The sequence below is a fragment of the Serinus canaria genome, chromosome 7, assembly GCF_022539315.1.
Source record: "Serinus canaria isolate serCan28SL12 chromosome 7, serCan2020, whole genome shotgun sequence".
Lineage (NCBI taxonomy): Eukaryota > Metazoa > Chordata > Aves > Passeriformes > Fringillidae > Serinus > Serinus canaria.
The window spans coordinates 3,903,980-3,916,938 of NC_066321.1; the positions used below are offsets into that span (position 1 = coordinate 3,903,980).

The 12,959-nt window shown below is 37.9% G+C and overlaps 1 protein-coding gene across 1 annotated transcript in view; it reads right to left on the reverse strand.

Annotated features, from left to right (window-relative positions):
• The window catches only part of ARHGAP15 (Rho GTPase activating protein 15), a 320,557-nt gene that overhangs the window by 119,870 nt on the left and 187,728 nt on the right, over positions 1–12,959 (reverse strand). The window contains exon 10 of the mRNA XM_009087780.4: positions 4,741–4,839. Within this exon, the coding sequence (XP_009086028.1) occupies positions 4,741–4,839 (99 nt within the window). The remainder of the gene's footprint in view (positions 1–4,740; positions 4,840–12,959) is intronic.

A 12,959-nucleotide genomic window follows, 5' to 3' on the forward strand; every position in this document is an offset into this window, starting at 1 on the left:
TTGTCACTGCTCTTATTTAACATGATTTGTTCCCTGGGTCTCAGTGCAATGAAACCCAGTAAATAACACACTGGACACACAGAGAAGATAACAAAAGGAAATAGTTAAGGTACTATAATAATTTTAGCCATTCTTTTTTCAGGTCACTATAATCTGCCCAAAGATAACTAATTGTTCAAAGTAAACATTCCACTCCGACCACAAAAGGAATCCATTACACAAACATATAATTCACAGTCATTTTTAGTGGGTTGTAAACAGTTTGGAATGAGCATAAAATGGGACAAAAATCAAAGTGAGCATTTAGAAATGAAAAAGTGTTTGCTACAAAAGGTCAGTCCCTTTACTTGGCAAACTATGTAGAAAAGCCTGGGAAAATGTTGAACACACAAGCAGTAAGGGAATTTTAAAGCCAACAACCTCCCTGTTTCTTTAAACAGACATCGGAACCTATAACTGGATCCTGTCAAACAAACGACTGCAAAAAAACATAACAGCTGCTAAGAAGTAAAGTTGAAAGATAAAGTTTTCTAAGCTAAGAACCTTCTCAGAAGTGGACTAAAGGTCTTTCTTAAATCTTTAAGCAAGGTTATGGATCCCAGGGTGGCTTTTAGGCATTGAATCAAATATGTAATTTTGTGTATCATTCCTGTCAGAGCATCCTGTGCTCCAAGAAAAGCAACAGAAAACAATATCTGCAACGTCCAGCTCAGCATGGAAACAGTACCTGTAATCACCAGCTTTGCTGCCTGCAGTGTCATTTTTCAAGTAATTTAGGCTGATTTGAGAACTCTAACTTGGATTTGGGAACGGAGGGAGAAAATGAAGGATGTTTCAAAAGAGAGATGAAAGTTAAATTATATTTCCCTGGAGCATTAGGACTGTATTTCTTTGCAAAACCCAAGCCACACTGGATACCCTGGGTAGGTTTAGGATACAGACTGCTAGGGGTGTTCATTTACTCTGTCATTAGACACACAGACAAATGATCTTCCCTGGAAAAGAGTTTAGTATCAGACTGTTTTCACACAATAAAACACTACTATGAGAAGTATTGGATGGCATGTTGTTGAGGTACAACAGAGACTGATATTTTTATTTTTTTAATGTGTTCTACTCATGCCTTTCACATATTTTTTAAAAAAAGAAAATGCAAAAAAAAAAAAAAAAAAAAGCCAGGACTTCTAAAGGGTCGTGGATAACAAAATAAATAAGCGACTCCAGAAATGACTGGAAATGATATCTGGCCTAGAAACACCAAAAAGCCTTGCAATGGGCCCCACCCTTGGCAGAAGTGAGCAGTGTGTGAGTTACAGGGCTCTGGGAAGATTGTCCTAGGCTCTCCTCCCTGCACTGCTCAGCTCAGGGCTGGTGCTACCTGTCAGACACTTCCCAGGGAGAAGAAGGAAGCAGATTGAAGAACAGATTGAAAAACAGGAATACAGATTGAAAAGGCCAGGTCAACAGACAGCCCCAGAAAAGCCTGAGGTCCATCCAAGGTAGGTGTGGATGGCAAAGAAGAAACAGAAAAAACCCACAGAATGTGCTGTTCCATCCAAACCTTTCCCCTGAAGCCCCTCAGAAGACAGAAAATGAAGAAATGCAGGAGATCTTTGAGTAGTCCCTGTATTCCTTCAATCTGATTGCTGCATGATACAGAATTATTGTTTATTCTCACCAGGTCACATCTTAGACATGGGAGGTTTTTCTATTTAGGATATTGCATGAAATACTAAGGATACAATGTATTTTCCCAAGATAGTTTTGACTTTAGAGGGACTGGTCTGGATAGCTCAATAATCACGACTAGAAGTTCAACAAAACTTATGAATGAATAATTCAGTAATTATTATAAGTAATTCATAAGTACAGGAAGAATGAAGAGAAAAACTGAGCTTCCTTAAAAAAAAAAAATTTACAATTTCCTTGCAAGTATCCAAGAATGGAAACATTTTTATTGCTTCTCTTTATTAAATTCCACTACCAGCTCTGCAAGATGGCTGAGAAAATGGGGAAAGACCTTCTGCTTCACAGTTCTACTTCAATAACTAAAAATACAAAAAGAGGCTGAAAAAGTGGAATTCATTCAATTTTTATCACACTCACAAGTGAATCCTTGTTGGATAGATAAATATGCATTATGGTCTGAGATTTTTTTAGATCAGATCTTAGAAAGCACCTCTGTTCTGAGAAGGTGAAGAAGCAAACTAGGTGACAAATGACCAAACCCTGATCTAAGTTAGAGCAGAGTACATTCAGAATGAACATCCTTTTGATATTTGTTTTAAAACAGTGTAACTAAACAGGAAATCTTGCCAATGGTTAATGACAACTTGTACATTTTTAATATGTGGGAGAATATTGCTACAATTGGCTATTGTGTGTAACCTCGTCTACACAGGAAAATATACTAATTAATATCATTTATTCAGATCACTGCTAGACTTTCCTTCTGTGCGCAGTGATTTTGCTTTAAAATTCAAAAAAACAAACAGAAAACCAGTAGATGAATAAAAACTAAATCCAGGAGCTGATGGCTAAGAACACAACCACTCAGTGGAGCACAAATGGTTTGAAAGTAACATTTAGGGATGGTCTCCTAAGGTCTTTTTTCCTAATAATGGTTTATCTGAAGCGAAGCACGCACGTAACATTTTTGGTACAGTTACAGTATGTGGATGATATATTCTCTAAATAGGAAAAGAAAGCTTTTCTACCACAGCCAATATGCCAGCTGTACCGAGTATCTAGGCCATCTTACTAAGACTATGAAAGTAAACATACAGTTTTCATTAAATGTGCCTTTCCCATAATTGGTACATAAGTATTTCCCATGACTCTGCAGTTGAGTGTCTTGGCTGGAGGCATATCTGGCCATTAAGAGGAGGGTTTCAGATCTGTTGAGTCTCAGCCATGCCGGGAGACTTGGCACCTCCACATACTGCTTCCTAATACCAACCCCGGCACAAAATGTCATCAGAAGCTTGCATAAACATTGGACTTAGCTTCACATAAATTACTGCTGTCCTGAGATAGTTTATGCCAGAACTCAGTAAAAACAACACTTTGAGTAAATAGAATGTGAGTAAATGGAAGCATCTTAATCCAAGAAAACGATAATAGAAAAAAAAAATCCTGCATATAAAATATAAACTCATAAATATAGTGATAACATGAAATTTTTATCTCATGCCATGTGATTAGCTTTTATTTACATGTTAGGCTAAGCAAAAGGGGTAAGCTTCCCTACGTTACAGCAAGTTTGAAGGAAACACAAGAGCTGTAGTGCAGTACTCAGAAGGATGAAAGCCTTTGAAGGAGCAGTGATACATCCACTGTCTAACATGAACATTTTTTGGATAATCACACAGACAGTAAACATCTAATTACGTTCCTTGAATTTTTCCTATTACAGTTCAGAAGTGCAGAGACCTCTGGCCTCACTTCTACTTGGAGGAGTGAGTGGTCAGATACTCCAAACCATCTATGAAATATCCAGCACATTCTTGAGGGAACTTGTGCTGAGGTTGTAACCAAGCAGTTTGTTAGACATGTTCTGCATGGAGTGGCATTTTTGCAATCTAATCTCTGCTTTTCCTTTTCATGTTCTGAATTTCACCTCACAATTCCTCCTCTATTAATAGGCACTTCACACATTTTTCCCCTTTTTTTATCCAGCCTCCAGCCTTCCTCCACAAAAACCCAATGCTACTATCTCCCCCTGCTGAACAATCTCCAGTTTGTTTCAGTCTCTGACTTCCTGCCAATCATTCTGGGAATAATAATATCCCAGTGCTCTCTTTCCTGTATAATTAAAGCATGAATTTCCCTGAGTTTGAAACTCCAGGGTAGTTTTATTGCACCTTTCACTATAAAACCAGGTAACAATGGCAGAATTAAAATAGCTTTTGCCTTTGTGGGTAAAGCTTTAAGTATCTTTTTATTTTTCATGGATTCTCTTGCTCTGAGACTCTGGTATATGGCAGTGACAATGGGTTCACCCAGCCTTTTTCTGAAAATAAATTTTCTATCTTTTGCAAGATATATGTTTCCCCAGATCCCTGGAACAAGTTGTAAACTTGTAACAGATGGTGATGAAGCCTCACATTTTTATACAATACATTTTAAGATTCTGCATCTACCGCATGCACCTTCCAAAGAAAATGACCTTCAGTGAGAGAAGATACACACTGCAGAAAGCAAGGCAGGCAACGGTGTTAAGTACATCTCTTTTACACTCTGAAAATCCTTCTTATTAATCAAAACTTTTACTGAGGATAGATACTCATTTCAGTATTTTTGCAATATCATGGCTTTTAAAATAACTGTAAAAATTAGACACCTGCACTCATTGAGAAAAAAAAAAAAAGAGGCCATGCTAGAATAACATTTATTTTGGTTAAATACAATTCAAGACTTAGGAAAAAGTATTGGCCTTACATTCACCAGGGATTTTAGAATGAAATTACTGACATTTTATTGATGGCTAATATTTGCTTACGCAGAGAAAGACTAAACCAACAACATGTCAAAAAAGAATATGGAATAATCAGCATGAATGAGTTCTATTAATGTCTTATCATATAAAAAAAAAGAAGACACACAGAATGTGATATAGTTCCATTCATAATTATATTATAGAGTGTACTGTCTGCCTACCCTGGAATCCAAGCAGAGTTACAAGGTTAAAGTTTTGATTACTATTAGAGAAAAAGAAGTATTGAATAATAAGGTACTCACCTCTTTTTTCAACAGCTTCTATGCAGAGTCTTACAAACTGGGGAACTGTAGATTTCTCATGCTCACAAACCGAGTGCAAATGGGAGCCAAAAATTTGATCTACATTTGGAAGACAAGAGGAAAATACATTAAGGCATATTATTATTGGTGGGTTTTTTCTCTCTTCTCAGCTTGCCTATTAATTTAAAACTCAGATATTGAAGATGCAGAGACAAAACTGGAACCAAATCCTTTTTGAGTCCTAGTGGTCATTAGCTTTTGCCCCAGAACCAAATCCCTCCACATCTGCTGCTCATAGTGCTTGATGCTTCCCGCTGGATTCAATTTCAATTGCCACTTGCACCTTAATTTTGACCTTTCTAAGGCTTGGAGGTCTCCAGAGTTTGGTTGGACCTGCCATAGAAAATGTGCAGTCAGTTCCAGAGCTGCAGCTCCCTAAGTCATTGAATCCAAATTTCTACAGGATGCACTAGGTCCTACCTAGAAACTCATCTGGTTGGGTGACCTGTCCCTTCCATGCATTTGGAAGTTTCACTCTTTCATGGAGCATTGCATGAGGGCAAGGACTTCATTACTTTGCATCATCAGGACTCGGCACAATTTCATCTCAACTTCACAAAATCTTTTTCTTTATTAATAGAATTTCCTGCTCAGAAAACCAGAAGATACTCAATGTCTTTTGATGAGAATTTCATCGTACACCATGTTTAACTAATGATTAGTCTCACTTCCTTCACTCCTTTAAACTAGATAATGCCAACTTTTAGTTTTTGTTGTTTCAAAGTTTTGATCAACTTTGACTGTTGGTCTTGAAACATATTTGTATTAGCAGGTTCAACCCGTCAGATTACTAATTAGCTTCCTCCACCTCATTTCCACTCTGTGTGTTTGAGAGATTATGAAAAGAGCAATCAGTAACAGGGACGTTGTCAGCTAAAATCAGAATGAATCAAACAGATGAGAGGAACTATTCAATAGGAGCCAGTTAAATGCTGAAACAATAGGAGTGTACTGTCATCATTTATCCGAAGAGACAGTCTCCATATAGCATTTCAGCAGAGCACTACGGTTTGTAAATTGGTGTGGAGGCTTTGAAAATTATTACATACATAGCTGAAAGGTGATAGCACCAGGCTGGACTTAGCATAGAAAACCCAGCAGCTCCCATGGAATTGGATGTTTCCTCCATAGTCAGTGCCACCATACTGGACCATAACCAACTGCTGTTTGCTCCAAAACCAACTTATCCTCACTAACAAGTAAAACCTCATTTTTAAAAAAAAAATCTGGGCTGCAATAAGCTTCATTTTCATTAATCACCACTATTCCATACTCAGCTCAGATTTCAAGAGCAACTCGATTGCCTTTTCTTTCCTGACACCCAGAGCAGGGAACACAGGGACAGAACCAAGGTGCAGGGCAGGGATGGCTTTGGACTCCTCGAGATGCACCAGGGCAGCTTATACCAGCACCTCCCAAAGTGTGTGATCTGCATTCTGGGAGAGTACATCAGAGCTTGAATTGAAGTTAGTCAGAGTTTGGGCTGCAGAAGGGATGGAGGACTGGGTTCACAGCACTGCTCTGAGGAAGGTTGTGTGCATGTGTGGCGTTAAGCATTAGCGAACAGTCTGTTACATGTTTTGGGGTTATGTTTCTGACAAAGCACAGTCTGGTTACATTTTCTTCATAAAACATTTATAGCTGCCTTCAGTGGCAATTATATATACAGAGATTTATGATTAAAATGTACTAGCACTTCCTCTTTTGACATCTTAATTGTTTTTTAAAATTTCAGCAAAGACCTGTCAAATTCTTTGCATAATATGGAATGGTCTCCAATGTAAATTATGTTAAAAAAGAAGTAAAAACATGTCTTATTTGGTGGACAAAGACACTTGTAAACAATTTCAGAAGCAAAACAGGCAAAGAACTTTACTGTGTTTAGATGGCAACACACGAAGAACTGAAACAAAATTAGTGTGTTGCTGTTCAGCAGTTTCTCTTCTGTGTTATAACCACTTTATAATCAACTTCTAGGATTATTTCACAGTTACTCTTTCAATCTCCAACATGAACACAAAGTATTTGGTATTCCTGGGAGGAAATTCTGAACAGGCTGAAAAGAGTTTTACAATTCTCACCTAGTCCGTTAGTTCATTTCTTGGTTCAGATTCTATATACTCACCAAAATATTTAACCTCATTTTTTATGCCTTTCACTGCTTGGATACAGTCACATTTTGTACTCCACAGTTAAGCTTTAAATCACCTCTTCTTTAGAACACAAGCACTCAGGATTTTTATCTTGGATGGAAGGGTAGCAAAATAGCATTGCTATTTTGTTCAAAGCTCTGGTGCCTACTGTCCTGTCCCTCTCCTTGTACATTCATCTCTGATTTTCTCTTTTCATTCTCCTTCCCTCTCCGGACATTCAAACAGATACAAAGAAAACAAACTACTTGGATGTTGGTACGAAGCTATGGTAAAACAATAGCACACAACTGCTTTGGAGGTTTTTTTCCCCTTCTAGAAATTCATGAGTATTTACAAGTACATGATCCCATGAGTCATCCAAATAATCTCAATTCTGAGTACTCCTGGACCACAAATTCCATGACTCTCTCTAATCAATTGATTTTTTGCTGGATCTGTTCCTGTACATAAACATGGGAATGGCCGCAGTTCCACTGCCATATTTACACTTGTGGAGGTCACAGGGATACTTGAGGAAAACTCAGCTAAGATTTGTTTGTGCAGTATTTAAACATGCAAGGAATGGTGAATTGTTCACCTTTATAAGCAAGATTTGCATGTAACTAAAATTAAAATATTATTTTCTTATTCTTTTATAAGTGTAGAGGTATACATATTTAAAAACTAGTTCAAGGGAAAGCTCTCCAGAACATTTTTTCAAAAAAATAAAAGAACTGCTCCCAAAGGGATAAGGAAAGCAAAAACCCCCTTTGTTTGATTTATTTCTGATAAGGTCCTCCAAAACTTCATCTTTTATGACTTGAAAAAAAGAGATGTACACAACACTCCTAACCTCCTGTTATGACAGTTTATGTTTCCTATCCAGCTTATTTAACTCAAATGCCTGGGAAATAGACACAATTACCACCTTATGGAATGCTACTTAACTTTAAATGCTCCCCTCTGAATAGAAATCCACTTTATCTTCTCAGAGTTATTCCAGTTTCTCAGGAATTATTTCCTCTATAGGCTCCTGAAATGCTCTTGTTTCATCATTTAAAAATTTAAACTAACAATTGTTCAGAAATATCTTTTATTAGAACAAAGGCAATTCCCATGCAGTGGATTCTGTTCACAAGGGCTCGTACAAAGGAGCTGCATACTATGCCCATATACAGCTTTAATCATTCACTCTTTCAGCTGTTATCAATTTAAAACCAATGAAACTCCCACACTGAGTCCATTTGAGCAGTCAATTTTAATATCTTGGGGCATCTGTAGTTATTCTGAATTGGCTGCAAAAGCAGAACTAACAAGTTAAGCTCTAACCATAAGTCTACATCAGGCTGGTAAACCATACATCAAACACCGACAGTTAGTCAATACTGTAGTATGAAAAACCAACAAGCATTTTTAAGAAGAGCAATATATTCATAATATGCTTGGTGGTATGGTTTACATTACACATCCCTGCTATCTGCACGTTAAGGGTTCTGCTGGAGACGGTGGGGTGTGTGACAGCTTCACACAGGGATATAAAACCAGACACCAGAAGAGAAGGGAATGGACGTTCACAAGTTGTATAATATAAAATGATGATTATGGCTGCAATGAATTGCTCGTTCTGGGGAGCTTAAAGTTCTCCCTGAGCTTGACAGGGCTACTTTTTTTTTTTTTTAATTTTGAGTAGCTCTTTCCAGCTGCAGCAAAGCCACTAACCCTGGGCTGCAGAAATCTCGACTATGGGAGACAATTCTTCTGGAAAAGAAACAATTAAAACAAAATCACTAAAGCCACATCCTCACTGAGAATGTCATTGTTTAACTGGTTTGGGTGTTCATGGATGAGATGCGGCCACACTTGGAAGAAACTCATACTTCAGTGTTTTTTATTAAAAAAAACAAGGAAAGGCATGTCCAATACTCTAAAGTCTCAGGAAGAAGCTTAAATCCTGGCATGAGAGGAGATGGTACAATGCTCAAGATTTTAGAAATGTGAATTATGTCTATGTAATCCTGTGCCTTTCAGGAACACAGTTAACTATACAGCATCTGGATTTGAATTGCTGGACTAACAGAACTTTACATCAACATCCAATAGTTTGTTTTCTTTGTATCTGCTTGAATGTCGGCAGAGGGAAGGAGAATGAAATGAGAAAATCAGAGATGAATGTACAAGGAGAGGGATAGGACAGTAGGCACCAGAGCTGTGAACTTTTGCAGAGGGAAGTCATGCATTTGGAGCCATACTCTTAAAGGTGACTTCTTCTAGCTGCTCTAGCTGTAGTTAGACACATTTGTAGCCAGACATTAAAGTGATGCTGATTCCAGACTGGGGCTCCAAATGATGCCATGACACTTTTACAATAAGTGGGGCAGGTCCTCAGCTGACATAAGTCGGGGAGGTTGTCAATGGAGCTCCCCTGATTTATGCCAGCTGGGAATCTTGCCAGTCCTTTTAAAGTGAAGATTTACTATATATCGTTGATCCGTGGTGGTCATCAATTAAAAAAAAAAATTACATTTGCCAACAGTTACTATTCAGTGGCATATGAGCTGCCAGATTTGTTTCACATTCTCAGAAAAAGGGAAAATAGTACCACAGACACAGGTCTCTCTTAAGAAATTCTGGTGTTTTACTGGGGACAAGAGCTTGTTTGAATTCAAAGAGAGGGTGTCTGCTGTACTACTCAAAACACTTCTCCCAAAATGAGACATTTAAAAATTCTCTGAATCATTTTTTAGCATCATGTCAAAGGAGCAAATCACTTTGTTCAGTGTCTGGCTATCCACAAGGTTTAGGAAAATTGCTTCCAAATGTCCATATCAAAGAAAGAAATACCCTTGTGACCCATTGTCCCTGCAAGTCAAAGGAAACATTTCCCAACTTTCCCTACGCTCTGATGTGCACCAGAACCCTTGCAAAATTCCCTCATAATCTGCAAGAATTACAGAGTACACCAAAGGTGGGCCTTAATCTGCTCTTCTGGACTTCTCATGAACATTCTGCTCATTACATTGAACTATCCAAGGTCCAGTGAAACATATGATAGAATAAAGACATTTTCCTTGCCTGGGAACGGGTTGGTTGGTGATCTCTGTGCTGTGATCTGCACAACCACCAACATATGCTGAGCCCTGTTCTATAGGCTATCAAGCCAAATCACAGCTAGTTCCTTTCACTAGCAATTGAGTGGCTTTTATTTTCATCTTGAAACAGTTGTAACCGTTCCAAATTTTATGCTGTTTTGGTTTTTGCCTTAGCTTATGAAATACATTCAATGGAGTTCCTTCAGTGTCTAGCTTTTGGGAAAGAAAGATCCACCCTAAAAGAAAAGAAACCTAAATAAATTTCTTGCCAGCTGCATAGCTTCATTTTCCTCATTTCCCACAGTGTCATTTATATGAGGCTGTTGCTCATGTTTTTTTACTCTTTGCTGAGAGTGGATTTTGTGATAGTGTATTACCAACACAACCATCATAGCTTTAAAATCACAGTTTCACAGAAGTTTCTTTTCCTTTGTTGGTCTAGAAAATCTCAGAAATCAGGATGCTAGGGGGCCAACATCAAGTTGGAGGTTGGCAATTCATTCTGGGTTATACTAAATCATGACAAAGCTCAAACATAAAGATCAAAGTTCAATTGTAGACTATAAAGTCATTTTAAAAGAGAAGATTTATATATTATTTTTCTAGCATATTAGTGCAGATTCTGTAAATTCTGAGAATATTTCAATGCCGAGGAACCAAGGACCCCTGCCCTAGTGTATAAATTTGAACAGTTATTCTCAAAATAACACTGCTCAAATGGCAGACATGGGACATGCCTCTTATTTACTATTTCTAGGTTGTGTGCACGTGTATATCTAAGAACAGAAGTGTGCTTAGAGACACAGACACATTCCACAATGTCCCTGCATTGCACTTCATCTCAGAAATGCTTCAAAAAGCTTCAAGGCCAAGGATATTTTGTGTAAGCATGAGTGAGATGGAACAAGGACAGATGATCTTCATTAGAGCTCTGGCTGGAGCACGAAGAGCCCCAGTCACCAGCCCATTGCAATGAATGGAGCCAACGTGCTGTTCCCCTTCTGGCTTCTTTTCTGCACAGGACTAGAAAGCAAACGGGACAATGATGACAAAAATAACTTTTTGTCATACAAAGTGTCGGTGCATCTTCATTTGCAGATCAACATGTAGCTAACATTTAACCATCAGTCTTCTACATTCCCTGCTCTGAGTGCTATCCTCCTTACTATTTTCATTTAACTCCCTACTTTACTTTCTACGTGGATATCTGCTACACTCTGCACAAGCAAAGTTCGGGTAAGAGTTAAATGACAATCACATAATTTCTAGATTTCCTGATAACAGTGTTGGCAGAACAAAGTACCCCAGGAGATCAAACTGCTATTTAATTTTGAAGCCTGTATTCCCAAATTTGGTTAATGTGGAGAAATGTGTGGAGTCTCCTGGCCAAGTGTGCACGCATCAGCGGCTCACTGAGCACAGGACTATGTTTAAGTGAACTTACCACCTTAAAATGTATTTACTCATGACTATAATTTACGTGTTAAATTTATTGGAGTTTTGGTTCCAGTGTGACATACAATGTAAAAAATCAATATAGATTTGAGAACTTTATAGTGCCCCTGGCAAATATGAATAGCACTTGATGAAAAGTGAAGGTTTTCACAGCACCTACAGTGCCACTGCATTGGAGTAATTAACACCACACGCTTCACAGATATTTATATCAATTCTTCACAGAACACAGAACAGCTCTTTGTCAGGAATTTGGTACCAAGATGTCCTGCATGGCTTTATACACACTTTTATTACAAGCCCCTATTTTAAGGGATTTACAATTCTGACAGAAGTATTTCCCTGTGGAATAAAAGGTCGTAGGCATGTTCTGAGAGCTGGAGGAATTTTTTCTTGTAAAAATTGGTTAACATTTTTTTCCCTTAAGAATCAAGCAAATAAATAGTTCTGAGGGGTTTCTGCAACCATTTAAGTCACCTTTAGAAAAATAAATAGATGCATCTTGGAATGCAAAAATTTGGCAAGCTTTTAATTGGTAATCTGGGTGGTTGAATTTTGTGATTTAAAAATATTCTAATACGAGAGTAAAAATTAGCACTTAAAAGTGGTCTCTGGATAAGCACCGAAACTGCATTTTCATAACATTTTAACAGATTAAGGGGATAAACTGTGATGAAGACAATGAAGGAACCTTATCAAATGAGCATTTCACATAGACTTACTGTAGATTGGAATTAAGCCGTGCTAACAAACCCTGCCTCATTTGCATGGCCAAAACCTAATCCTAATGAAACTTCATGGTAAATAACTAACGTGTTTTCTTCATGGCAACATTAGTTTGGCAATAAAACTGCCTGGTAAAGATTCTGTGTTACTGAGCCACCAACCAACCACACCGCTGTTGTCCACAGGAAAGTATCCCAGGTAGAACCAAGTTTTGTTTATGAATCAAGAGTTTAATGCAACTCTAAACAAACCCAAATTCATCTGGCTTTCCTAGAGAGATGTATTAGAGGGTAGATTTGAGTTATGCTAATTAATCTGGATTTGTTTGCAGGGATCACATCTGATCACTATGCAACACTGCAGGAGATTCATCAGCCACACTTTATTAAACTAAAAAACCCCCAACCCTTAAATCCAGAAGTAATAGACTGTAAATTACTCTTCTTTTACTGTCGTAACTGAAACAAACTAACACGATGCATTTAAACCCCACCCTCAACTCACAGAGTACTTCAAAAACGCTAAACCCTCCAAAGTATTGAAGTCAGTTTCTACAAACAAGTAAGGACAGGTCCTGAAAGTTTGGTGTGCAGGTGTGCACACCTCACACACACATATTGACATATAAATAACATTTTTTTCAAAGTTTCTGTGTCAGCTGGAAGCAGAACCCCATAAGTGACGCATGTTGTGTTTTCACATAATGAAGATTTCCTTACAGTAAACAACACTGCACTGAGCATCTCTGCACGTATCT